The following is a 26983-nucleotide window of genomic DNA, read 5'->3' on the forward strand; positions in this document are numbered from 1 at the left end:
ACATTGGTTTTGAGAGTCCACCAGAACAGAGCCGTTTGCATCCGAGATGTGACCTTGATCATATCGTTGAAGGATCCTGAGACTTGAGCCCATTGCTTGTCGAGTTCCTCCTGGATGGGTCTCATTTTCAAGCAGCAGCGAGGGACTAGTGGAATGCAAGAGGACAACATCCCTAGGAAGGACTTCAGCTGTTGAACATAAACTGACTTTTTTAACCAGAGGGAGACCGCTAGGTTGCAAAGTCGTTGACGCCTTTCGTGGGACACAAAGGCCTTTGCCAGTTTGGTGTCCAGGATGGCCCCCAAAAATGTCCTGAGTTGAGCGGGGACAAATTGAGACTTGTGCAAGTTTAACATAAGGCCCAGAGACTGGAAGAGGGATCTGCAAAGTAGTATGTGTTGGGATGCCAGTTCGAACGACAGTGCCTTTAGAAGGCAGTCGTCGAGATACGAAAAAAATGTGTACGCCTTGTAGATGAAGGTAAGCTGCCACCGGTGCGAGGACTTTGGTAAACACTCGGGGTGCTGAACGAAGGCCGAATGGAAGGACTTTGAATTGGAAATCTTTCCCAGCCACTCTGAATCTGAGGAATTTTCTGTGTCTCGGCAGAATAGGAACATGAAAATAAGCATCTTGAAGGTCCAGTGTGGTCATGTACTCTCCTTGGGACAGTAAAGGAAGGACCTCCTGAAGAGACAACATGCGGAATGTTTGCTTCTTGATGTATTTGTTTAGGGCGCATAGATCCAGAATAGGGCGCCATTCTCCCAACTTTTTCTGTATTAAGAAGAACCTCGAATAGAATCCTCTGCCCCTTTGTAAGTTCGGAACCACTTCGATTGTGCCTTTTCTTAATAAGATTTTTAGTTGACCTAAAAGTTCCTTCAGATGGGCAGGAGGAGGACCTCTGAGTGGAGAATTGGGAGGGATCTTGACAAACTCTAGAACGTGCCCCCTGCGCACAATATCTAGAACCCATTGATCAGTAGTAATCAGAGACCATTTGGAGTAGAAGCGGGAGATTCGACCTCCAACCTTCTCGAAGGTGAGAGACATCAAGGATGGTAGATGGAAAAAGTCATCGTTTCTTGGAGGAATCCCTTCCTCTATAAGAGGATTTACCTCTGTACTGTCAGTAAGACGCGACTGGCGGTTGTCTGTACTACTGTTGATTCTGGGAGGAGTCACGTCGGTGGCCTTGAGAAGAATGGCATTGTCGGTATTGATTGGAACCTCTCCGAAAGGAAGAGGAGGAGCCACAACCCCTCGCACCCCGAAAGGGCTGTTTTTTAAATTGAAGTGTCCTGAGAGCACGAGCAGTGTCGGTATCCTTTTTGATCGTCTCAAGGGCATCATCGATGTGTTGGCCAAACAGCGATTCACCGTCATAAGGCATGTCCAATATTTTTGTCTGCACCTCTTGACGGAAAGAAGTGGCTTTTAACCAGTCCTGCCGCCTGAGAACAGCAGCACCCGCCAGTTGCCGGAAACCAGTAGAAGACACGTCAACAGCACAATCAATCTCCGAGGAAATCCTTTCCCCTTCTTGAAGAATCTTCAGCGCTTCTGCTTTAAAAGGTTCTGGTAGTAAATCTAGAAGGGGAGCAATGTCTGACCACATTTGTCGGTCATAACGGCCGAGGATAGCTAGAGAATTGTCCGCTCTGACCGTAGTTGCCGCCAATAGCGGCGAATTTTTTACCAATGGCGTCGAGGCGTCTCCCCTTCACGATCCGGAGGAGCCGATACTGGAGATGAGGGATTCCTGGCACGACGTTGTGCTGCCTGAGTAATAATGGAATAAGGTTTCGGCTGTGCAATAAGACAAGCAGGCAAATTTTCCGGGGCCTTGTATTTTTTTATATAGTCATGGCAGGGCAGCGGGAATGGAATTAGGATGTTGCATGAGCTTGAGACCCTCTTGCCAAATTAAATCGATTATGGGAACAGCACACACTTGTTTCTGTGGCTGATCCTTGAGGTCATACAAGAAACAATCCTCTCTAGTGACCATCGGGAGGTGAAATCTCTTTGCCGCTCTTTTCCATGAGAACATGAAATCCATCTACGTCCACCGGCGGAGAATCAAGAGGAGCTGGAGCGGTGGGGGAAGGCGTTTGAATCTGATAATTGTCCCATTTCGTGAACAGCGATCTATCATCTAGCTCACCTTCCTCTCTGTCATCAACATCAGCATGATCATCATCCTCCTCAATGACATGAGGAGCGTCTTGGTGTGGCAACCTGGACGCCTAAGTAGAAGGCGTAGAAAACGGTACTGCAGGAAGCAGAGGTGGAAGAGGCGCTTGTGGTGCTGGAGAAGCCTGGACCGAGTTTGGAAAACGTCTGTAATAATCATCCAGCATGAATTGAAGGTTGGAAATAAGGGACATAGGCATCTGCGCCATAGGAAGGTCCGCTGCAGGCTGGTTGGCACGGTCTGAAAAGTCCTCATACTCCGGTTGTCATCCAAATCCTGACATTTAATTAGAAGCTCAGAGGGACTGCGAGCAGCCCTAAATGCGTCATCCTCCTCCGATTCATCGTCAGAAGAGAACAATTCTGCTGGAGGATGAGAAGCAGGTTGGATTGGCGTCAAAGTATCCAAAGAAGACCGTCGCCGTTGAAGCAGAGAACCTGAAGACTTCAAAGGAACCAGATCCATGGATGCAGCCGTCGACACGGTCGCCGAGAGAAGTTGCCATCGTTGTTGAGCCACCATCAACGAAGCCGCCGTCGACGAAGCCACCGCTGACGAAGCCACCGCCGATGAAGCCACCGTAGACAACGAAGCCATCCCCGTTGACGCCATCTTCGATGAAGCTGACCCTTTCGTCGACGAGGAAGTGTGCGTCGACAAATGCTTCTTCTGCTTGTGAGTTGCTGTCGACAAAGTCAAAGGCACCGTAGACGACAGAGGCCTCACCTTCACGGACACCAACGTTGACGGAGATGTCGCCGACGACAGAATCATAGCCGGCATCATAGATGAAGAGGTTGAAATCATCGTCGTAGAAGCGACGACAGCAGTCCTCGTCGACAGAGGAAGCGACGACGAGCTTGTCGACGAGAGAACCAGTATTTTAGGCAAAAACTGCTCAGATAGAGTCTTGGACGCCCGAGAGTCAGATTTCGGGGGCGTAGAGGGTGTAGACAGACTCTGAGGGACAGGAGACACCCCTTTTGAAGTGGAAGGCCGGTCAGTGGACTTGACAACATGATGTTTCTTCGCCACCTTAGTTTTAGGAGAAACCTTCTCCGACTCACTGGCTCTCGTCAAAGATGAAGTAGTCCGGACTGAGGAAACACTCTCCACATCTGACAAAGGGTTGTCCATAGTCTTCAACTTCTTTAGCCACAGAAGGAGACGCCCCTCCCTCTCCTTAAGGGTCTTCTGAGAGAAAGTCCTGCAGATTTAACAATCCTTTACCTGGTGTTCAGGGTAGAGGCAATAAATGCACTTCTGATGAGCGTCCTCAGAATGAAGTCGCTGTTTTCCACATGTCCCACAAGGTCTGAAGAGGAACTTCTTGGTTGTAGACATGACAAAAAGCTTTTTCTTGAGAAGAAAAATGAGAAAAAAAACTGAGCAGAGCTCAGGGAGACTCCCTTCACACGATGTGCGGTAGAAAATCTGAGTGCCTGAGCCTCTGAGGACAACATTCTGGAGGGTGCTAACGCCTGATTGGCTGGTGTTTGGACTATTCACAATGACTGTAATGTTATAAAAGTGACAAGTTTTTTCTGTCTAAAAGCTCTATGATTCAATGCTACTCTATGTTTTTTTCTTACCTATCTATGGTTGTGTTATTGCTACTTTGCTATGTTATGTACCGTGGGACTCCCACTTCGACGACGGGGAATATTCAAGCATGTGAATCTATGAAAGACACCCCAATACTGGAGAATATGTGTTCCCTGCACAGCTAATTTCTCAGCTGTGCAGCTGGGTAGTCCAGTCTGTTGACCTATCACTAATTAAGAATAGCCAAATGTGAAGGACTGTATTATGAAACAATAACAGGTGTGATAATACCTCCCTCGAAAGTGTACCTAGCACAGTTCTATGTGGTCAGTGGTTCCATAGGAATATCCTCAACGATGCGTTAAGACTGGTGAAGAAGGCACCAGCTACAAGGTATGGGATGTTCTGGAGCTGGTATAATAAACGTGGTAGCCCAACCATCTTGAAAACTGCTGATCTCCCCATGAGAAAAAGGAGAGCATTGACCAAAACCCAAAGTCTTTGTTCCATCTGTCCAACCGTGGTTACAGGTTTTTTTCCAAGGCGCGTTGACTAACTTCAGTTATGTATACCCCCAGATACTTAAATCCCTCTATGAGCACTTGCAGGTCTTCAGCCCAAGTCACAGTGTGGGGTTTCCCACAGATTGGGTAGATGGAGGACTTTGCTACGTTTCAGGAGGGAATGGGGGGTATCAGACCACCGTGGGGGATTTTAAAAAATGAGGACGTTGTCTGCATATAGTGCAACTCTGTCTGCTATCCTGGGTGCCAAATCAAGTCCACTAACCAGGGCGTCGGTCCTTAGCCACTCTGTTAAGAGACAGATCACAAAAGCAAACAGTAGGGGTGACAGTGGACAGCCCTCTCTAACTCCCTGTTGTACTGCAGTTGGTGAATTTGATCAAACAGAGCATTATCTATAGAAAAACTAGTGACAAAACTAATTTCCATTCAGTATGGAGAAAAGTATTGGTGGTGAGGTCGCAGATATAGGCAAGGATTCTGTATAAGGGGTTGTTTGTTCCTCTCAAGGTGACACAGATACTTTGAAGGGGTAAATAATGCAGGTTGCAAGCTGTGCTGAAGATAGTTATTTCCAGAATCAAAGAAACAGGAGAGGACAAAGTTTCTATACGATAGCATGGTTTTCGTTTGAGAAACTTTTGTTACACTTTATATACAGGTGAAGAAACGCATGCAATATTTAATAGATTGGAGTGACCCAAGCTAACACACAAGCAGGCTATGGAATTTGCTTTTATGATATTAAAACCAGCAAGAATTTGAAGACAAATGTTATGCCTATTACTGAAGTATTGGACCAAGGACCATTAGGCGTGATCACAATGCAACAACAGTCACATCAAAGGCCTTCCAGAGAAAGCAGATGGACAGTAAATGGAGTTTATTGGACTCTGGTGCCTCTGTTAAAGTTTTTTTTACAATGTGCAAAACTCTGAGTAATGAATGATGTGTACAATAAAATAATTTTTATGATAATGAGCATGAAATAATGATGTTGCATGTCAAACAAATTAATAGTTATCTTCAAAAGTGTGATCAATAATGTAGATATGCAATGCGCTAAACTGCTGAAATTAATACAAATATTTTAGTTAGGCATATTTTGATTCAGTGAAAGGTGGGGTGGGACCAGATTTTGAAGTAGTTTGGGGGATGGTAGCAAGTGGAAGTAGCCATGGATGTAATGAAGGTTGAGTGTGCCATTTCTCCTTTTAAGAGGACCCCAAGGTTTTAGGTAGAGTACTACATAGTCAGGAGAAAAGCAATTGTGATAACTTTCAGAACGGTAGATGATAGAACTTAAATTATCTCTGCTTTGCCTGGGTTAAGCTTAGGTAGTGAGTGTTCGCAAGATGCAGATTGCAGAAAGGTCGTTGATAGTTGGTGGAAGCTTAGAGCACATTGAAAAGAAGGTAAGAGATGGTAAGTGAAAAAAAACAATGTGATGATGGAATGGTAAGTGAAGAGAGAAGAAAGGTGAAAGACCATGGGGGAATGGCAGTAAGCTCTCACTTGAAGAGATGAATAGAAGATGAACTATAATAGGTTGATGAAGTAGAAGAATTAGGCGAAAGCAATTTCAGTGGTACTAACCATGACAACATGTTTTAAAACTACTATGTTCGCTTGTTTCAAAGTCTGCAGATAGGTCTAGGATGAAGAGGACAAAAGATAGGACTTAGCGGTAGGCAGGCAAAGTGAATTTGGAGACAATGGAAAAGGCAATCTCTGTGTAGTAACTTTTATGTAACTCACAGAGGCCATTTCTATTTGGACAAGATAACCTCCAGAACTGGACAGAGATATCAAGCATTTCTGCCAGCAACTCATCACAGTTTTTGCTCTTAAATAATTTTTCTGTATGTGACATGTTTACTTCAAATTTGTGTTGCACCAAGGTGTCACTGTTCGCCAATTCTTCCTCAGAAATCTCTGGTTAGATTTTCATATGTTGTGTATATTTTTGTTATTGGAAGAGTCTCTGCAATATCTATTCTATCGGAGTCAATCTCCAATTATAAAGGTTCCATTAAATGTGTTGTATTGTTGTTATTTAACAGTCAAATTGTGTTATGGTACTAGGCTTGTCTAGGCAAATTAGCTTAATTTGTTACTTTAATCTACAACATCACTGTATCACTTACACAGAGAACCACAATCTTAAAATCTTCATCTTAATCTGACCACTCACCTTCTGAGTTAAGCCCTGTTCACTACACTCTTATATGTAGTGTCCCCTTCCAATACAACAAAGATAAAAAAAAAATCCTCCATCAGTAGTATGGTTGATGATATTTAAAAGAGCGCATGTGTGATCCAGCAAGGATCGGTCAGTGGAATTTTTTTTTTAAAAAGGCGAACATTTCTCTATTGTGAAAAGGACACAGGAAGGAAAGTGCAGTAATCTTTAAAACAATATCCACTAATGTCACCTTTAGAATCATCAAATTAATTGTGCATTGCTTTCAGTAGACAAATATAACCCAGAAACTCGTACCTATCAATTCTGCAGGCTTGTTAGGCCTCTTGTTTATAAAGGTTTCAAAAGATTCCTTCATCGAGTTGATGAACTTCTCGTTCTTCTGGAAGCAGACTTCTATGATGAGGTCCACCTTATCCTTAAAATCCAGAAGCTCTTGGACCATGTCCTTGTCCTTTTCAGGGTTAACAACAATTGTGGTTCCAAAGTTCTGTAACAAATTCAATTATAGACATGAATGTGGCACGCACCTCCACCACATAGCTAGACAAATGCTCAGCGCTTTGAAGCCTTGAAAATGAACTGTTGCACACAAGACTCAAGTTGAAAAGCAGTGAGCTTCACAATTAGACAGTTAACCATTAATATCTTGTTTTTACGCAAAGATCTTGTGAGCTACATGTTTCTATTTCTGCTGGCGTATAATAAACTTTCATACAAGTAGGGCGCAGCAAAAATGCTACATTTGAGCGCAAAAAAGCATGCATGCCAATTTGAGTGGAGTCCAAAAAGGTTATGTCCCTGGATTAATAAAAAAAACGAAGTAGGGTCAATAGAATAATTTAATGGGACAATTTTCCTAAGAAATATTATAAAATGTAATCAATTTTTACAGGCCGTTTGGAAGAGCCACTCATGAATTATTTCAATATTCATGGTCTGCAGAGCGAGCCAGACTCTCTCAAGTGTTTTTTCCACAGGATTAAAAAGCATGGTGGTACCTGCAGGTATCCTATCTATCCTAGAAAGGAAGGAAATATGCCAGATAAACATTGCCATTAACAAGTAGCGCTCCAGCCTACTTCAACATTAGCACATCATGTGGACCATCCCAGGCTCCATTCTCCTTGCCTGGCTGAGTCATCTCAAACAGTCACAGTAGGCCTCTGGTTACATATAACTGTGGATTCTTCCCTCATGTATAACCTTAAATTGCAATGGAAACCATGAAGAGATTACTTAAGCATCAAAAGCAACTGTTTATGTAAAAGATTGCAGCTCGACCATTTAAAAGTGTCGAGTGATGCGGGTCTGGGAACAAATTAATTCTCTGACCAGCAAACCAGTGGACTGGCCTTTAAGCTGCTGATCACACTATCACATTTCTGAGTTTGACACTCAATAGTTCTAGTAACTGAGTGCCCGATCGTGACTCACTTACTGGCTCCTCTTTAGTAGGAAGCCTGAAGACCTTGAGAACCTCAATCCGAAATATGGAGTGGGGTCCCAGCAGTTCATTCTGTAAAAAGGCCAATATGATTCTATTAATATTCTCAACCACCCTAAAGGATGTACCCAGTATTTGAAAGCTTCTACTCCTTTCCATTTTCTGCAACTGTTCCACCTTGATCTTCAGATGCAGGTGATAACACATTGTTGTAAACAATCTCTGCACAGTTTCCACTTTACCTTGAAGTCCCCATTTCCACAACAACAACGTACTTGTCTAGGAAGTATGTCTGTCTATCTTTTCCCATGAAAGTTTTAAATTCCTCCAAGATCCCCCTTCGCTGAGGTCTCCTTTGCATCAATGCACGGCTTAACTGTGCAGTATCCCAATAATCAAGGCCTTCCCATGGGAAATGTGCCTCTGGATCTTCACGCACCTCTTGCACAGCTTAAGCTTTCATTTTGTCCTTGAGGCCTTAGGATTAACGACAGCCTGTTTCTCCTTTACCCCCTTATAACTATTTCTGATTAACAGTTTGATATAATTCAGATGCACCTAAATAGTATTAGCAGGCTTTACCTCATACCTACAAATTTACAGTTTAGTAACTAACAACATGGGCCGTATCATGATTGGCTTTCGTGGTGCAGTGCCAAGAACCTGTTTTATTCGCCTGCAGTATGTAAATTGACCGAATATTTATCCGAGTGTGTGCTTTATTTTCAGCTCGGAAACAGTGAGCAAGGTTTGCCTCTTTCTATTTCAGAGCTGTCCTGTCAAAAAAATACAGCAGTAACCTAGAGAAATATTGAGCAAAATAAATTAACTTAATGCACTTCGGATACATAAAACAAGCGCTCGGCTATGCACCGAGCCAACAAAGCCGTCATGATATGGCTTAATAAGTAACTAAGTTACAGGTTGAGCTTTAGCAGAAAGTATCCTTGATAAAAATCGAAGCAAGTGACCAGTTGTGCTGGATTCAGAATGACATACAGCTTTACTGATAAAACTATATAGTGCATAGAAAATAATGTGTGCAAATCATGTTTCAGCAAATATTTATAATAGACACATTGAGCCTCCATCCTGCTGCACCGTCACCATCCTTGCACGGATGTGTGTCTCGCCTTGATACACACTTTGATCCTCTTTCACTAAGGCGACACAAGCACAGCAGGAGGCCAGCTTGTGTCCGTCAGAGTGGCAGATACTGCACGTCCTATGAGAACTATTCAATAACGGGCTGTCTAGGGTGTAGCCCAGTAATCTTGCTTACGGTGATGAAGAGGGGGGCAAAACCTTCAATTATTCAAGTAGTTTGGGGTTATATTTACCTTTTGATCAAGTAGAGAAGAATGTGAATTCAGTCTTTTGTGGGTTCACTATTAGCAAGTGGTCTGAAATCCAGATCTGAAGTTGTTTTAGGAAACCGTGCAGAGTTAAAACTTTTCCTATAGTTAAGTGTCCTTTCTTCTCCAGTGTCTACTAAATATGCCCTCAAGATTTCTGGGGATAAGATGAATAGTGTAGGTAAGAGAATGAATCTCTGGGGAACTCCACAAACCACAAAAGATGGATTCGAAGACTGGGTGCCAATCTTCACAATTTGTTAGCCATGCTCCAGAAAGGAGGAGTACCAACTTAAAACTTGTTTTCGGAAGCCCAGTCTCTGTTCCACTGTGTCGGACTGTCAGGTAAAGATGACTGACCATGCAGGGTCTGAAGACACTCCTGACCCTCCTTTAATATCAAAAGTACATTGCTTTTGATTGAGATTCTTCAGCACTATCATATGTCCTCTGGAAACACCTCACACATGGCAGGAAGCTTAGTACGTGCTTCTGTGCGCGAGATAGGGATCAGAGAAAAAGCTTTAGCAAATTCCCTTTCTGTTATTATGCTGCAGAAAAAGCTACTGACTACACATCAAGGGGAAGAACCCACAATCCAGCTACAGTAGGTTACACCATAACGCATTCTGCTGCCACACTCTGCCTGGCAGTCAGAAAATCTGAAAAGCTTGTACTTTCAAAGAGGTCAGTGAGACTTGTTCTGCACTGTATCAACATTGCCTGCAACACAGGCCCTCAGAAGCAGAAGGCTACCATGTTGTCTTGCGCCTAATTTAGAGAGGAGAACCTTCTATAATTATTCTAGGGCCACAGTCGGACACTATGAGCCAGGAGCTATCTTCAGTAGGCCACTGTTTCACGGCCATTCACTTAAAACCAGGAGACTGACACAGATTGTGGAGAGCTTCTGAAAAGAAGCTGTGTTAGAGCTCCAAAGAAATGCAGCTCTCTTGATGCTCAGCTGGCTCCAACAGAAGAAATCAACTTAAAACAATGTGGAGATACCATTTAGCACAGCCTACAAAAAAACGTTTCTTTACAACTCAGAAAGGACAATTTATTTCAAGGTTGGGGGCAAACACCAGTAAAACAAAAGTAATGATATTCGGGAAATTGAAGGGGAAAGCCAAGAAAGTGTGGAAACTCGGCCTGGCGAAGATCGGTTACATCAATACTTACAACTACCTGGCAATATTGCTAACTGAAACAACTAAACCATAATTTTACCTGAGATTACTGAGAAAAAAAGAAACCGACTTGAAAGATAATATTTGTCGATGTCATCTAAAAACAAAGCTATATAGTCCATTTACCAAAGCTATATATAGGGTAATAACAGCAAAGCTAGTAGCAACTATTTCATATAGTCATCCAACTTTCCCATGGAAAATGGCCACATTATTAGACAAGATGTAATGCATTGCCTACAGACTAGTATTCCAGCTACCGCAATATATCCGTTGTGCATAGATAAACGCCTGCAATTTGGCTTACAAAAATAAGCCCTAATTTAAAAATCTCAATTTCCCAGCTATTACTACCAGTTTTACATGAGGAGGGCTCATTAAAAATGGTACTGAAAGATATTTTTAATAGCTCAGCCAATGACGGACTAAAATACAACAAAGCATGTATGAGATTATAGAATACGTGTAATCCTGTGGGGGGTGCCACTATCGACTCTTATAAGCCGCTGAGAGAGAGACTGCACTCTAGTGTGACAGCAAAGCAGCGTAATGTCTGAGCAGAGCGATTTCGGGTAAGCAATCTGGGAGAGAGACGCACAAAAAAGAGAAGAGAACAGAGGTCCAACATCGAGTAAGTTACTAAGGCACCAAGAGAGGATGATGTGACACAGGACTATTTTTTTTTCTTTTGCAGTTTTATATAGAGAGAACTTGGAACAAAGGCATTAGAGTGCTTAACAAGAGCACCAGATTACACTACTCAAGATCAGATTTTTTTTTCTTTCAGGCATGGGATGATTAAAGGATTTGCCCCAAATCACACAATGTTGCACCAATGCAGGGTTGCAAACCTGGTTCCCTTGTCACAATGTTGGTTGCTTTGGTCATTAGGCCGCATCTCTTTCAGACTATCATGATGAAACAGGAAAGGTGGAGGCATCAGCGGTGGAGAGGACTTTGGAGAAAACAGAAGACAGGTTGTCCATGATAGCACCTGTAATCTACAGAAGCATAACTGCAAATAGTGGAAGGCCACTTGGAGAAGGCAAAAACTGTATTGCAGCCAACATCATATCTTTGGCAAAGGACGGCCAAAGCTTTGCCAATCTTGGGAGTCAGTTTTTAATTATTTGAAAACACAAGGCAGACATTTAACATTCATGTGTTAGGATTCATAGCCTTGTACACAGAGTTCCATATCTGCTGATAATTGCAACGACTTGGAAACTCTAGTCCCTTGCTGGTTAAGAGAACTTGTAGAACGTTTTCTAAAGCCTCCATTGTGCCTGCAAACAGTTGGCAGTACAATCATTGTGGTGCTACAAAATTCAGAATGGTGTGAGGACTTCTTGAAAAAAAAAAAACTCTTGGCAAATTACTCTCAACACAATTAAATAATTATAGTTTTCCCTGAAGTTAGGACAAAATCCCAGAGGAAATGACAATGGCTGATGGAGTTATAGAAGGAGAAGTTAATTTTGAAATTGCCTGTCTCATGAGGTCTCTCCGCTAAACTAAAGCTGCCATACAGAAAGAAGTCTTATGTTACTACAGGGAATGAGGGACGGCAATTTCAATGGCCAATTGTGATTATTTTCTTTTTTAGATGGTCGCTTACCTCCCTCCATTTTTGTTGGTGGCAGTTTACAGCTTGGCCATCTACTTAATCACAATCCTATATTGTGGGGAAATAGGTGAATTCATACTTGAAATGTGCGTGGCTGTGTTTCAAATAATCTTTTATTTTCGTCAAACTGAAGTATATAATAAACTTAATATGGATTTGATCATCCATAGCAAGGAACCCAATAAGTTTCAGATCACTACTCGACACCAACTAAAGTGCAGTTAACTGACTAAATATCTCTAGTTAACAAAACACAATGTATACGCCTTAGTTTCCCAAGGTTGTTTCCTACAATAAAAATCCAATTGAAAAGACAATTTGCTTCATTCTTTGACCCCTTTCTACCTGTGAGTGCATTTACATCGCGAGAACTCCCCTGGTCTATAAATTGCTAAACAAAACTTTGCCCATCATAGTAATATCATCATTCATCGAGGTAATTTTATCAGGACTATTCGACAGATTCCATAGCAGGCTCATCTAACCGAACGCTGATAGCTTCTCGGGAGGAGGGATGTCAAGACAATTAACTGAGTGTCTCCGTGAGTAGAGGTTTTCCCTACAACAATTACAGAATCAAGAGCTCACATTGCTTTCTTCAAACTTAGAACTGGTTGACCAGGAGTACTCTCAGGGACACCTTATGACAAAGGGGCACTTTTCCAATAGCCCCTTCATCATTGGGCATATCTTAATATTAAGGGGTAGAAAATAAATCGGAGAATGGTCCTTAATTTAAGTTAGAACCACCTTTGAGTCTAATTGTACATTAAAAATATAATTAAATTACCACAGCCCTCCTTAGATGCAGCACGCATATATGTTTTGATATTTCTAAATGGCAAACCTAGCTGGCTAGCAACAAGGCGCTGTACAGGGTGCAAGCCCTCGTGTGGAAACGTGTGAAGGAGATAGAGGAAAGAGGTAGAGCTAGTGGAAGGGGTGAGAAGTAGAGATGTAGTTTTCATTGAAGAGGTGAAGTTACAGTTTCTTTCTGAAATGTAGGAGGGTTGGTGCTGTTCTGATATCGGAGGGGATGCTGTTCCAGATCCTGTGGGCATAGGATGAAAAGATTTGCTTTCTCCCCTCAGTGTTCCGGCTCTGGTGATGTCAGAGCTCATTGTCTGGTGATGACCCCCCCAGATATTGTTAGCTCGTTACGTAAAGAGAGGTGGTGGTGCAGAGGGTATTGCAAGTGATGATGCTGATCTTAAAGATGATCCGGGATTGCAGAGAGGGAGATAGTGTAGCTCATTAGCACAAGGGCCACATGGCCGGTTTTCTTCAGCCACTTGATAATCCTTGCTGCTGTGTGAAGGTGTCTTTTCATGGAAGCAAAAGTGGTCTCTGGGATGCGGTTGAGAAGAGCATTGTCTTCATCTAGGTAGGAGATGACTATGGCTTGAATGGTCATTCCTAAGTATTTTCATGGGAGAACATGTTTCACTCTTTTCTTGGAAACAGGCTGTTTGGTCTTGATGGCAATGTGTTATTTGACTTAGAGGTTCAAGTCCAGGGTGAATCCAAGGGATTTTGCTTATTCTATCGGTTGCAATATAAAGCTAGTTAGGTTTAAGCTGGAGAGCCATGGCTGAATCACAGAATGTCTGCGGTGTTGGCAAACATGAGTAATTGGGTCTTTGTTGGATTTAGCATCAGGTAGTTTGGATGTGTTTAAGGCAGTATTTGAGTCTTAGAATGTGGTTGATTGAGGACATTTTGAGATGTATGTGGTTCAAAGAAAATGCGGGAGGCCAGGCGTTAATTCTAAGCCTTTCAGCTACGTTGGATATAAAATATTGACTCTGTGGAAAAATGTATTAGAAGAGGAGGTTTAAAAGTTGGACATTTCTCTGGACAAGCACAAAGTCAGAAATGTTGCTAACTGAGAAAAAGGAAGAGATTACACATTATCGCAGTTCATATACCTACACTGTGACTGAGCAAATGTCAGGAAACCTCAGTCTCAAAGCATCTCTGCAGCTGTGCAACAATAAACCCAGCAAAGGTAGGAACATAGTCCTTTGTTTCTTTTTTTCTCTGAAGACGATAATTAAGGTAGGGCCTGTATCTTTCTGTCTTCAATGAGTACTGGGTATTTCTTTTAGTCTGCAACATGGATCAACACTAAAAGGTCATGCTCGTCATACAAATTGATTTTATCAATCAGTTATTTCATGATAAAGCAGCATGAGTCTGGTTCCTTGACTCTCGCTGAGAAGCAAGGGCCCTGGCCTCACTTTGTTCTTGAGGCGTTTTGTCCTCTAGAAAACTGCTATCGTCTCAGTGTAGGTAGCCATTGATGTTTGATCCGATTTATGGACATTTCACCTCGTGGCAAACACCAACTCACTCTTGATGCTGGAGTCTGCTGCTATTCATTTTAATTATTAAAAGGGGTGCCCCCATTATCCCACTTCCCTTTCCAACTGGCTGACTGGTATTTACCCGCCCACAACACCCCTGTTTAATTAGGCACTTCAGTGCAGGCTTCAAAATGTCAGTTGGTAGGAACGATGCAGCCCAATGTCGCATACCGTTTGATCTGCCTTAGATTTCACTGTAGTCTTCTCACTCTGGTAATTCTCAAGTTCACCTATGGATGTAGCTATCAGTGGTGCAGCTAAGGGAATGGCACCAGGGCACAGAGAGGGCAACAGCACAGGCCCCATTTTATTTTGGAGGCTTCATGCTTAGAATTTATTTTGCTAGTGCCTCCTTGGGGAATGGCAAGCGTTTACTTTTCCCTGGGGAGGGACAGGTGAAAAAAATCACTCTTGGCGAGAGAAAAAAAATCAAGGCTACAGTGAAACAGAAGGCAAACATTTAATTTCAGAGGCTTTATACATGGGGCTCGTCCTAAACTGAAATGGTCTGTAATTGGACGTCTGCATTGGCAGCCATCCTCTTCAAAACTAGCAGAAATTAAGCTGGCACGTAACTAATAGCCAGTGACAGAAAAGAAACAGAGAAAAGTGGACAGGTAAGATAGAGAGTAAAAGGGATGAGAAAAGAGAGAGGAAAAGTGAGTGTAATGAGGAATTCAGAAATCTCATACTAGGATCATAGCTATTTTCAGTTTTGCAGGTGCCGTGGCACAAGTGCACAGGGTTCTGAAGGGCTACTGCACCTCATTTACATCTATCTTAATATCAAGCTTGGGAGGCAAGGGGTCTACTTGCTACTGCAATGAATTAACTTGTCGTCTTTTCTAATACCACTGTAGGACTTTCATGGGTGGTCAATCTCCCACACAGCCTGGTGCTATCCAGCGGGCCTACCCAAAACAAGGTGAGCCTCATTCAAATTTGTTATTATTCTTCTTAGAAATTGGGTTCTCAAGATCTGGAACTGTAAATGGGGTTGCAAGATCATTCTTCTTGGGAGCAACAAACACTCATTAGGACCTAATTAAAAGCAGAAGGACAACTAAGGTGACATGTCTAATATACTCACAATTTGAAATCCAAGAAGAACTGTTACTGGATCTCATCTTGAGCATGGGCTAGCAAGTCTCTTCCATTTTAAAAGATGTTGCAGGAGCAGAAGGAACATTACCTAAGCACCTTACAACCTTTCAAATATGCCAATGCGTTCTTTAGAACTTTGTTAAACAAGGATCAAATATTGTATCAGGGGACAAAGACCAAATATTGAGCAAGCCAGAGTTTGGAGAGATGTTTGGAGGAACAAGACAGTGGATGATATTTTATGTTTCTTTGTTGGGTTTGGATAATGGCAGTCTGCCCCTTGCTCATTTACTCACAAAGGAAGGGACTGATTAACATTGTTGAGATAGGTCTGTAGTGTAGCTCGTACAGCTGTTTTTAGCAAAGTATACACAATCAATTATTGTAAATATAATCAGATCTTGAAAATAATAACAGGGCCATCATTTCAAATGATACACTGCTAGACTTTAATTTTCAACCCTTGTGGCTTTTTTGGGTGCATTTGTGGCTACAGGTTGCAGGTAACCACATTATGGTCCGGACCTAAGCACCACATGCAATATCCATGGGAACCTGAAACAGACAGCTGCAACTTGCACAACATACATAATTTAAACCCCACAGTTTTGAATAGGAGCAAGAATCGGATCGAAAAAGATGGGTTTTAGTAAATTCATGTTAAAAAAAATTAGTAGAAGTGGCTAGATTTTAATATTGCATGAATGGCATATGGGGAAAATGACCCAACATGATAGGTGTGCAGCTGTGCCTTAAAAAGGATGAGCAGTATATCTAGTGACATTATTGATGCCCTCTCCTGATCTAGGCTATGTTTTTCTCAATCCAAAGGTGATCACCTGGGTGAAATTTTAAGAGCATATGAATTTGCAAGAAGAACCATCCATTAGACTCATTCACAGCTGCTCTGGTTTGTTTTCTGGAGCTGGTTGAGATGTGCAGAGGAATTTACTCTGAGGATTGATTGCACAGATTTGCCTTTTACTTTCACAAGATTTGAAAGTAACAAAACCTAGATTTGAAAAAGACGCCCATTTAAAACATCCAAAGAAGATCCAATGCAAACAAGTCAGCTTTGGGGTTAGAGTGGGAACAACTATCAGTGTATGGCAAGGGACCAGGAAAACCAGGACACCATTTACTTTCCATTCTTTCCTTGAAAAGCTCATCCAGAGAGAAGTTCTGAGAACAGAATCCACCATAACATTTTCCGGTTCAGACCGTTTGAGAGCAGATCTGCATTTCTAGTTGCTAACTACCGTTCTCAGGAAGCAAATCTGTCTGAGTTAGGGCCTCCTTTATTCTCTTAAATGCAGTCTGATCGATCAGAAGAGGCTATCATCTCTGCCAACCCTTCCAACCTCCGCAGGAAGCCACCTGCAGAGTAAAGCAGGGAGTTGTTGCTGAAAAGCAAACTACCAATGGCGCCGATGTTCCAATCAGAACCTTCCAACGGAGTCTCTATCCAAATTACGCCTGTTCACAAGCAGTTACATCACCTGACTACGGTGAGCCGTTTTCTAAGACACCATCAGCTCTCGGATTAAAATATTACCACATACGATTCTGTCCCCAGCACCCCAAACTCGGCCCTCATCGTGTGACTATCTGGGTTTGGCATTAACTGCTTGGTATGAATGAATCCTGAGCTGCCTCATCATTGAAAGACATTGTAATTAAATAGTTCATATCTGAGCCAACTCAGCGCTTCCTACACAAGCTTAAGTGCCCCTAGTCCCCAGGAATTCCCAGTCCTGAAGAGACTCCCATATCCTCAGTTCGGTCGAAACATCGACAACATTAAGGATAGTCTGATAAGGACTAGAAAAGACTCTGGTCCTAGATCTGGAATATTCTCTTCAAGACAGCCTTTCTTTCCAATAACCCCTTTTTAAAATAATGAACGCAGTCACTAAATGTTTTCTTTTGTTATGGTCACTTCACTGGGGTTACAATTGTCACTAATTTTCTAGCACAGCTAAATGCATTGTAAATATATTTCAACAAGTGTGTGTTTTGATAACAATCCTTCTGTGATGATTAATAAATAGATTACTCACTTCGGCTGAAGTGAGTAGAAATCAAGAGACTCTACGGGCTACCTTCTTGATAATATCAAGTGTATTGTGATTAATTAAAGGTGGAGAGACTGTGCCTTATCCTAGACACTCTCTTAAAAATTTAGATTCAAGATTAGATCTTTGCAATTGATCAAAACTTGCCAAAATGAAAAACACTGTATTCTAAAATGAGTTCCTTGTAAACAATTGTGCCAGCTATACAGCTAATACCCAGTTCACATGGACATATGGGTCGCTTTTGTGTTTTTGTAAGAATCATAGACTAAGCAGCTCAGTAATTTTAAAGAAGTATCTGCGTTGCTTTTGTCTATCAATCCAAAACTGATTTGGGTAGGAGATATGGGAGGGACTAGAAGTTACTCCAAACCAGTTCTACTTCTGACTTTCTTTAGGCCTTCTAATAATAAGTAAATATTTATATATGTTTTCATCCAATTGCGTCTTGTGAACCAATGTAGGTTTACGCAGCGTTAAAAGCTGCACATTTTGTGACTCAAATGCAATGTATTTTCTCTGTACAACAACTGTCTTCAAGCAACCAACAATGCAACACAAAAACAGTATATTTACGCTTTTCCACTTCTCTTGCATGCACCACAGCAATTGTGAACAACATAGCAGTAAAAATAGAAGAAAACAAGCCCTTAAAGTAACCTTTATGTATTCACTCCACTGCTGCAAAAGTATCTGCTGTCCATCTTTGACCCGACTGAACAGTTGGTACATTAGCGTAATATCGGGGATTCGGTTTTCATTTAGCAAGTTATCAAGTCCTGAAATCAAAAGTACAGCAACTGAGCATTTATAGCAACCATTAAATAAATAGGAGTAACATTTTTCACAACTTACTATTTGTCTTTATAAAAATATAGTAATCAAATCAGAATTTAATTATGCGCATTAAGCTTTATTTTTGACCGAATGAAACACGTCAGGGCAGATTCACAAAGATTTAGCCGTGAACTACTATTACTGCTTTCAGCGCTTACTCCTGGCGTTAAGTATTACAAAAATAAGTATGGCTTACTCAAAACAAACACTTTGTGGATTAGGCCCTTAAGACTTAAAGCTTTGGGAATCGCACTGTAAAATTCAGTTGTAAACGAGCACACACTTGGAGTCTATCGCATGCCTGGGAAAGATTCTAGAATCAGATTGTCTGGAGCAACAAATGGCAGCAGAACAAGTTCTATGTTAGATGTTTAGAAAGCCAATGTATTGATCGAGGGGTGTAAACTGTCACTGTATCTTTGGGGTTTGTTGTGTAAAGTGCAGATGAAGACCTCAAGTCAAAGATTTAATTCTGCAACAAGTCAAAACATACCCAAATGCGTGAATATACAAACAGATTATATGTTGTGAAAAGGCTCTTCAGAGTGTAACTTTCAGGCATTATCCAGACCTGTGTACTATTGATATGCACACCATGCAAAGGTTATCATTAGATGATCCTAACGCTCTTTATCAAATCTTTGAGTATTTCATTTTGATCCTCTTAATTTTATAGTTATTGATGGTAATCGTGCGATATAAAACAGAAGTGTTTTTCACAATACGGAACATGCAGTCCATATCCTCCATAATTTCTTAACATGAATATGTTTTTCTATAGCATGTCACACCACGCATCCACTACTGCTAAGAACTTACAAAGACAAATTATTCAACCAAATTTAATGGTACGCATATTACAAATCTCACAATGAGTTGGCCTTGCCCGGATTCAAACTTATGACCAACTGATCGCAGCATTTAATAATTTTAACCACTTTGCTGGCATTTTTATTCTTTCTCTCTCGCTTGCCATAATCTAAAAACAATATTGTTTTTTCTGATGTGGCATAAAAACATACAGAATTTTATGTCTTGCCTTGGCAGCGATTGCGCTGTCTCTTCGAGACATGCTGTATTCAGGATATGGGAATTAAGTTCCGCCCATGTTCCACCCATCTTTACAATTGGCTCCTCTTCCTGTCCTTTGTAAATGATGGCTTTTGATTTGTCGATAGGCTTAGTAGTCCCTCCTTAGTACCTCCCTCTCTCCTGTTACCTCCCATAAGGACAGTCCTCCTGCATGTGTCCTTACTCCGTAGCTTTTATTAGCAGTTAGGGAGAACTATTTAAATTTTCAATTATTTTGATATCCTCAATTGCTTGGCTATTTCATTTATTACCTACCTCCAGGATATTTGTGACATTTCTTTATTTGTATAAAATGTTATGCATAGTCATGTGCTTATAACACCATCCCAATAGGGCTGCTAAGGAACATCAAACTTGAAAAATTGTTAGGCATACACTAGTTTAAAAACAAATTAGTTGTTCATGTTGCTTTTAATTTGGTTGTGGTATTATAGAGTTTTAAGTTCGATATGTATGATATCGCTATGTTGATACATTTGTGAGGCACAATTGCGTGCTTATAACATCACTTTAATATGGCCGGCACAGAAACATATCATGTGACCATGGTTTGATTGGAAGAGTGAGTTACATGTCAGGTTGTAATCAGGGAAATTGTAATTGCGGGTGTTGGAGTTGATTTAGCTGTGTGATAAGAGAATTAACCACATTTTATAGGTGAGTCTTGTTTTGGCAACGGGGACTGGGACAGCTTATTAAAAATTGAACACCTGAGCATGTTTGTTGAGGGTCCGTCGCTATAAAAGAAACATACTGTATTTCATAGGTGAGTATAGCTTTGTTAATGGGTAGCGGGACTAATCCTAATCAAGCATTGCTGAATAGGTTTGTTGAAAGTCTATTGTGATAAGAGAAATACACCTCATTTCACAGGAGATATCATTTTATCATTGGGATCCGAATAACTGATAGTGTACTACGCAGCATCTTTATTGAAGGTTCGTTGTGCTTAAGCATTAGAGCATGGTACACTATTTTGGTGTATTCACGGACAGAAACCGCATGATAAATTTATTAACATACCCACAGTGTGTTCAGACATTTGTGTGCACAGTTAACTGTTGACCTCATCTGTTTAAAATTTCACTTGGTGTTTGTTAATATACAGTTTTTAGTTGCACAGTTCTAGGCACATGTTGTTTTAGACAATTCACAATGTAGGGGCACTGTGCACCTTTCTACGACCATTCCGTTTTTTATTGACATATCAGTGGTATTCATTTGTTTTAGGAGCTGCCCTGAAGAAGGATCGGTTAGTCGATCCTTCTTCAGGCGAATTAACCGATTGCAAGAAGCAGGCCAGATTACACTTCGCAGAGTTATTACAGCAGGTCTTCCGGACAGCGCATGCGCGCTGATGCTTGACCTAAAAATGGCATTTGCTGATATTACTGTGTCCCATGAGGAGGAACCCAAAACACGGGCAGGAATGCATGGAACAGAGGAACCACAGCGGCTGAGTCAGAGTGCGGCCCAAAAGGAGAGAGGCACCCACACTGGAACATGATGTGAAAAAAGTAAGAATAGAATCCTTGCAGGCGGTGTCCAGGGTATTACCAGTCTTAGCCACGATGAGGGGTATTTAGACCAATGTCACCCATCCTCCAAACCAAAGAGCCAGAGGAGGCATGGGCAATTTTTTTTTAACCTCGCCTCAGGTTAACCTTGCCAAAGGGAGGGTGGTGGAGGCACAGCAGGGCTGCTTCAAAAAGCCCCACTATCATTCCGGTCTGGTTACAGAATGTGTGAACTTGACCGTAATTTGTTTATGCTCAGGCTGTTCTGCATTACATGTTGTGAGTCACGTGGCCAACAATGTAATCAACAGTATGATGGTCCTATGTTTCTTTCAGAGCAAAAGCTATTCACCAATATGTAAAGAATATGCTACTTACCAGTATGCATCTGTTCTTGGCATGTAGAGCTGCAGATCAATACACTTTTGCATAGATCGCCATCTGGTGTTGGGCCCGGATGTTTGCAGTTTGTTTTTCCTCTTGGAAAGTCTTTGGAAGTCACGAGGTCGGTGACTCCTCCTTTGGATCGTATTGCGCATGGGCTTCGTCTCCATCCTCAGATTGTTTTTCGCCAGCAGGGAAAGATGGAGCGTAGTAACCACAGTGAAGAAACCCATGTGTGTTGTATCTAAATAAGATAGACTGGAACAGATACAGTTAGCCGGGGAGGCGGGTGGGCGTGTGCAGATCTGCAGCTCTACATGCCAAGAACAGATGCATACTTGTAAGTAGCATATTCCGTTCGAGGCATATGAGCTGCAGATTACACACTTTTGCATAGACTATATAGCAGCTCCCAACCTTAGCGGCGACCACCGTTATCTGTTGCAGTGGTTTGAAATAGTGTTTTCAGTACAGCCTGGCCCACACTAGCTTGTTGCTTGGTTTGCACATCTACACAATAGTGTTTAGTGAAAGTGTGCGGTGTTGACCATGTAGCTGCTTTGCAGATATCATCTAGTGGGATGTTCCCTAGAAATGCCATGGAAGCCCCTATCTTCCGTGTAGAATGGGCTTTAGGGGGAACGGAAAGCGTTCGTTTTGCTTTGTGGTAGAAAATCTGGATGCATTTTACAATCCACCTAGCTATCCCTGATTTTGAGATGGGGTTGCCCATGTGTGGTGGAGAGAAAGAGACAAACTGTTGTTTGGTGTTTCGGAAAGGTTGTGTTCTCTGGATATAGTAAAGTAAGGCTCGTTTGACATCTAGCGTGTGCAGAGCCCTTTCTGCAACGGTCTGAGGTTGCGAGAAAAATACTGGTAATTCTACAGATTGGTTTAGGTGAAAAGGGGAAATGACTTTAGGTAGGAATTTTGGGTTGGTACGGAGAACAACCTTGTCCTGGTGCATTTGAAGAAAAGGTTCTTGTATGGTAAGTGCTTGTATCTCACTGACCCTTCTAAGGGAAGTGATGGCTACAAGGAAAGCTGTTTTCCATGTGAGGAATTGCAGTTCGCATTTATGCAAAGGTTCGAAGGGAGGCACCATCAGCCTTGTGAGAACGATATTTAAGTTCCACAGGTGAGGGTGGTACTCTGGGGGGAATTATTCTTTTGAGGCCTTCCATGAAGGCTTTAATGGCAGGTACTCTGAAAAGCGATAGGTGCTGCCTTTTTTGTAAGTAAGCTGCAATTGCTGCGAGGTGTAGCCGAATGGATGTATAGGCTAGATTACACCTTTGTAGGTGGAGTAAGTAGCATATGATGTGTTGTATAGACACGGCTCGAGGATTGATTGTGTTGTTATGGCAATAAACAACAAATCTTTTCCACTTGGCAGAGTAGCAGGCTCTAGTGATAGGGCGTATAGCTTCTCTGATGACGTTCATACAGTCAGGGGGAAGGTTTAGGTACCTGAATTCTAGGATATCAGGAGCCAGATCGCAAGGTTGAGCTGAGCTGGGTCCGGGTGCCTGATCTCTCCATGGTTCTGGGTTAGGAGGCATGGTGAGAGGTGTAGCTTTTGGTGTGGTACTACAGAGAGTTCCAGCAGCGTGGTGTACCACGGTTGTCTAGCCCACGTTGGAGCTACTAGGATCAGTGTGAGGGAGTGCTGTTGTAGCTTTCGCACCACTAATGGAATGAGTGGGAGAGGCGGAAAAGCGTACGCAAATTTGCCTGACCAGTTCATCCATATCGCATTTCCTTTGGACAATGGGTGTGGGTATCTGGCGGCGAAGCTTGGGCATTTTGTGTTTTCGTGGGTGGCGAAGAGGTCTATGTGCGGATGCCCCCACATTTGAAAGAACGGATGAAGAACCTGTGGGTGAAGTTCCCACTCGTGGATCTGTTGTGTCTGTCTGCTGAGCAGATCTGCCATGGTGTTTTGGACTCCTGGGACATGTTGAGCTAGGAGAAAGATTTTGTGGGGCATCTCCATATGCTCTGTGCTAATTGAAAGAGCTGTGGAGAGTGTGTGCCGCCTTGTTTTTGAATATAATACATGGCCGTCATGTCTGTGCGAATGGGGACTGCATTGCCTGAAATCTGTGTTTGAAAAGATTTCAGGGCTAGAAAGATTGCTAGTAACTCCAGATGGTTGATATGGAGTAACTTTTGTTGCGGCGTCCATGTGCCCTGCACTGTGAGGTGTAATAGATGAGCTCCCCAGCCGGAGAGCGATGCGTCAGTTGTTAGTATTATTTGGGGAACCGGGTCCAGGAACGGTCGACCTTTGGAAAGGTTTGTGGTGTTCCACCACTGCAGAGAGCGATGGGTGCGGCCGTCTACCAACACCAGATCTGTCAGTTGCCCCTGGGCCTGGTTCCATTGGTGTGCTAAGCACTCTTGGAGAGGACGCATCTGGAGTCTTGCGTGGGGCACTATAAAAATGCAAGAGGCCATCATCCCTATCAGTTGCATAAACACTCGTGCTGAAAGGGAGCGTTGAGATATGAATTTTTGTCGCATAGCCTGAATGCTTGCAATCCTGGCCGGATTGGGGTAGGCTATTGCTTTTGCTTTTGAGGTGTCTATGGTGGCACCGAGGTATTGTTTTATGTGGGATGGTGTTAGCTGGGACTTTTGGTGGTTCACCGTGAAGCCTAGTTGGTGAAGTAGTTGGATTGTGGTTGCGGTGTGGTGTACACACTGGTTGTATGAAGTGGCTTTTATGTCATTGGGCAGTAGGTGTGGCAGAACGGGCATTGTTTGTTTTGCCTCTGCCCTTGTTGTTACCCCTGTAGCCGCCTCTTTGGTAACCTTTTGTAAAGGTGGTCTGAGTAGGGGACTTGTACGATGTGGACGCTGTGTCTGAGAAGTAGCCTCTGGATGCAGTCCGAAAGGATGAGCGGCGAAAGGAGCGTCTGGGCGGGTGAGACTGTAAGGTCCCCATGGATTTTGCGGTATCCGTGTCCTTTTTCATCTTTTCTAAGGCCTCATCCACCTTTGGCCCGAGTAGATGTTCTTGGTCAAAGGGATGGTTAAGGATGGAGGCTTGTACTTCTGGTTTAAACCCAGATACCCTTAACCAAGCATGACGACGGAGAAGGACGCTGGTGTTAATGGCCCTGGAGGCTGTGTCTGCTGCATCTAGTGCACAACGTATAGAGGTGTTTGTGATTGTTTCACCCTCTTGAATTAACTCGTTGGCTTTACTTTTATATTTTTCAGGGAGATGTTGCATTATGCTCTCTAATTCGTCATAATGAGCCCTGTCATATCTGGCCAGCAGTGCCTGAGTGTTTGCTATACGCCATATGTTGGCGGCCTGGGATGCTGTGTGTTTGCCTGAGGCGTCTAGCAGTTTTGACTCCTTGTCAGGTGGTGGTGCATCACATGACACTTGTGAGTTTGCCCTTTTCCGTGCCGTAGAGACCACTAAGGAATCTAGTGGCGCTGGTCCTCTGATGTATGAGGGATCTGAGGGAGCAGGTTGGTACTTCTTTTCGATACGTGGGTTAAGGACCCTGGTTCTAACTGGGTCTTTAAAAACTTCTGCCGCATGCTTTACCACCCCTTTGAGCATGGGCAGTATGGAGGTGGACCTCTGTGTAGTATCGAATGTGTCTTGGAGGAAATCTTCCTCCACAGGGTTATTATGCATGTCCACCCCATGATAATGTGCTGCTCTTTGCAGAAGATGGTTAAACCCTAATGAATCTTCTGGTGGAGATGGTCTAGAAGGGTAAATATCGTCTTGTGGGACGTTAGGGCTATCTGGTATATGGTAATCGTCCCATGGATCTGGAGATCCTGTAGGGGTGGGGTCTTGTGGCATATCCCCTGTATCATAATATGGGTCCCCGTGATCATCATCGTCTGGAGACGGAGTAGGAGAACGATGAGGTGGGGGTGGGGAGGGTGGAGGGGGTGGAGGTGGGGAAGGAGGAGGAGGTGGAGGAGGAGGGGAAGGTATTCTGAACAGAGAGGTAGCAGAGTCCTTCCTCTTTGGGAGGTGGAGGCGGAGCAGGCTTCTCCAAATGTCTCTTCTTAGTAGAGAGTGTCAAATGTCCAGTGTTTGGATCCTTGGTGAGAGTTATTTGCAAGGGATCCGGTGTAAATAGCTCTGGTGAGGTAATTTGGTCAATCGGCGTCGAAGGCGGGGCCAATGATTTTTTAGGTTTTTCCGTGCCGGTTTGATGTTTAGAACCTGGCTTGGGACCCTCCGGTCTCTTGATCGGCGCCGAGATGGGCTTCGGCTTGGAAGTGTCGGTGGCCTTGTGTGGTTTGGTCGGCACCGAAGAGGACGTCGGTGCCGAAGGGCTGGGTTTCGACCCCGAGGGCTTCGGTGCGGAGCTCGGTGTCGAGGTGGAGGCCGTCTTCTTTTTCGGTGCCGAAGTGTGTTTCTCGGCACCGCTGGCAGGCTGGCTTGAGCCCGAGCCGCCGGAAGGCCTACTTGGCTTCTTCACCGGGTCCGAAGGTGGGGTGTGTGAAGCAGTGTCTCTGGTCTTGCCTAGGCCCGGAGGCGAAGGCGTGACCGAAGCCTTTTTGGGTGTCGGCGCGGGTGTGGGAGGGGGTAGATTGGTACTCACGACACTGGGCCGGGGTGATGTCCTCCACATCTGACTCGTCAGCCTCGGAAGCGCTGACGAGGTCCTCTTCGGTACGATGATGTTCCGGATCGTCGATGTCGTCTCCGAAGATGTCGACTGGAATGGACGTCGAGGAGTGTGCCATGTTCCTTCTAGCTCTTCGGTCCCGAATAGTTTTTTGGGATCGGAAAGACTTACAGGACGGACAGTCTCGAGCCTCGTGTTCTGGGGAGAGGCAAAGGTTGCATACCTCATGAAGATCGGTGTGGGGAAATTTGGACCCACATCGAGGGCCCTTTTTAAATGGGAGTTCTTTCCATGAGCCGGGACCGGAGCCTGGGTAGGCCCGAAGGCTGCCGTCGACGACTGGAACCGAAGGTTTGTGTCGATGAGAAGGCGCGTTGATTGAAGAGATCGTGATCGAAACAATACAGCGATTGGGGGGAGGATTGCGCGTCGATCGTCGAACTGGAAGCTGTTCGGAACCGGAGCGCGAAGATCACATCCGAGCCCGATGGCGGAAAAAAACAATCTGAGAATGGAGCTGAAGCCCATGGGCAATACGATTCTAAGGAGGAGTCACCGACCTTGTGACTTCCAAAGACTTTCCAAGAGGAAAAACAAACTGCAAACATCCGGGCCCAACACCAGATGGCGATCTATGCACAGTGTGTAATCTACAGCTCATATGCCTCGAACATTCTGATTATGTTGCGTGGATTTTAAGCTCTGTAGCTATTTGGCAAGTAACAATGTGTCAGGTTTATTATCTGCTTGCACATGAATATTTCTGCCAGTATGATAATGAGTTGTCTCAATTCTTCTTTATTTCATTGAGTATGCAAACGTGTTTAGATAAACATGTTTTATATTATTTTGTGCATATCGTGATTTACAATTTCAAACAGTCTGCTTTCACATTTTCCAT

At 43.2% G+C, this 26983-nt stretch overlaps 1 protein-coding gene across 1 annotated transcript in view; it reads right to left on the minus strand.

The window, feature by feature from the left end:
• CUL4A (cullin 4A) overlaps positions 1-26983 on the minus strand; it is a 408579-nt gene that overhangs the window by 192880 nt on the left and 188716 nt on the right. The window contains exons 10-11 of the mRNA XM_085622501.1: positions 18297-18415; positions 6770-6962 (exon numbers count right to left, since the gene is read on the minus strand). Of these exons, the coding sequence (XP_085478627.1) occupies positions 6770-6962; positions 18297-18415 (312 nt within the window). The remainder of the gene's footprint in view (positions 1-6769; positions 6963-18296; positions 18416-26983) is intronic.

The sequence above is a fragment of the Triturus cristatus genome, chromosome 8 (assembly GCF_964204655.1).
Source record: "Triturus cristatus chromosome 8, aTriCri1.1, whole genome shotgun sequence".
NCBI lineage: Eukaryota > Metazoa > Chordata > Amphibia > Caudata > Salamandridae > Triturus > Triturus cristatus.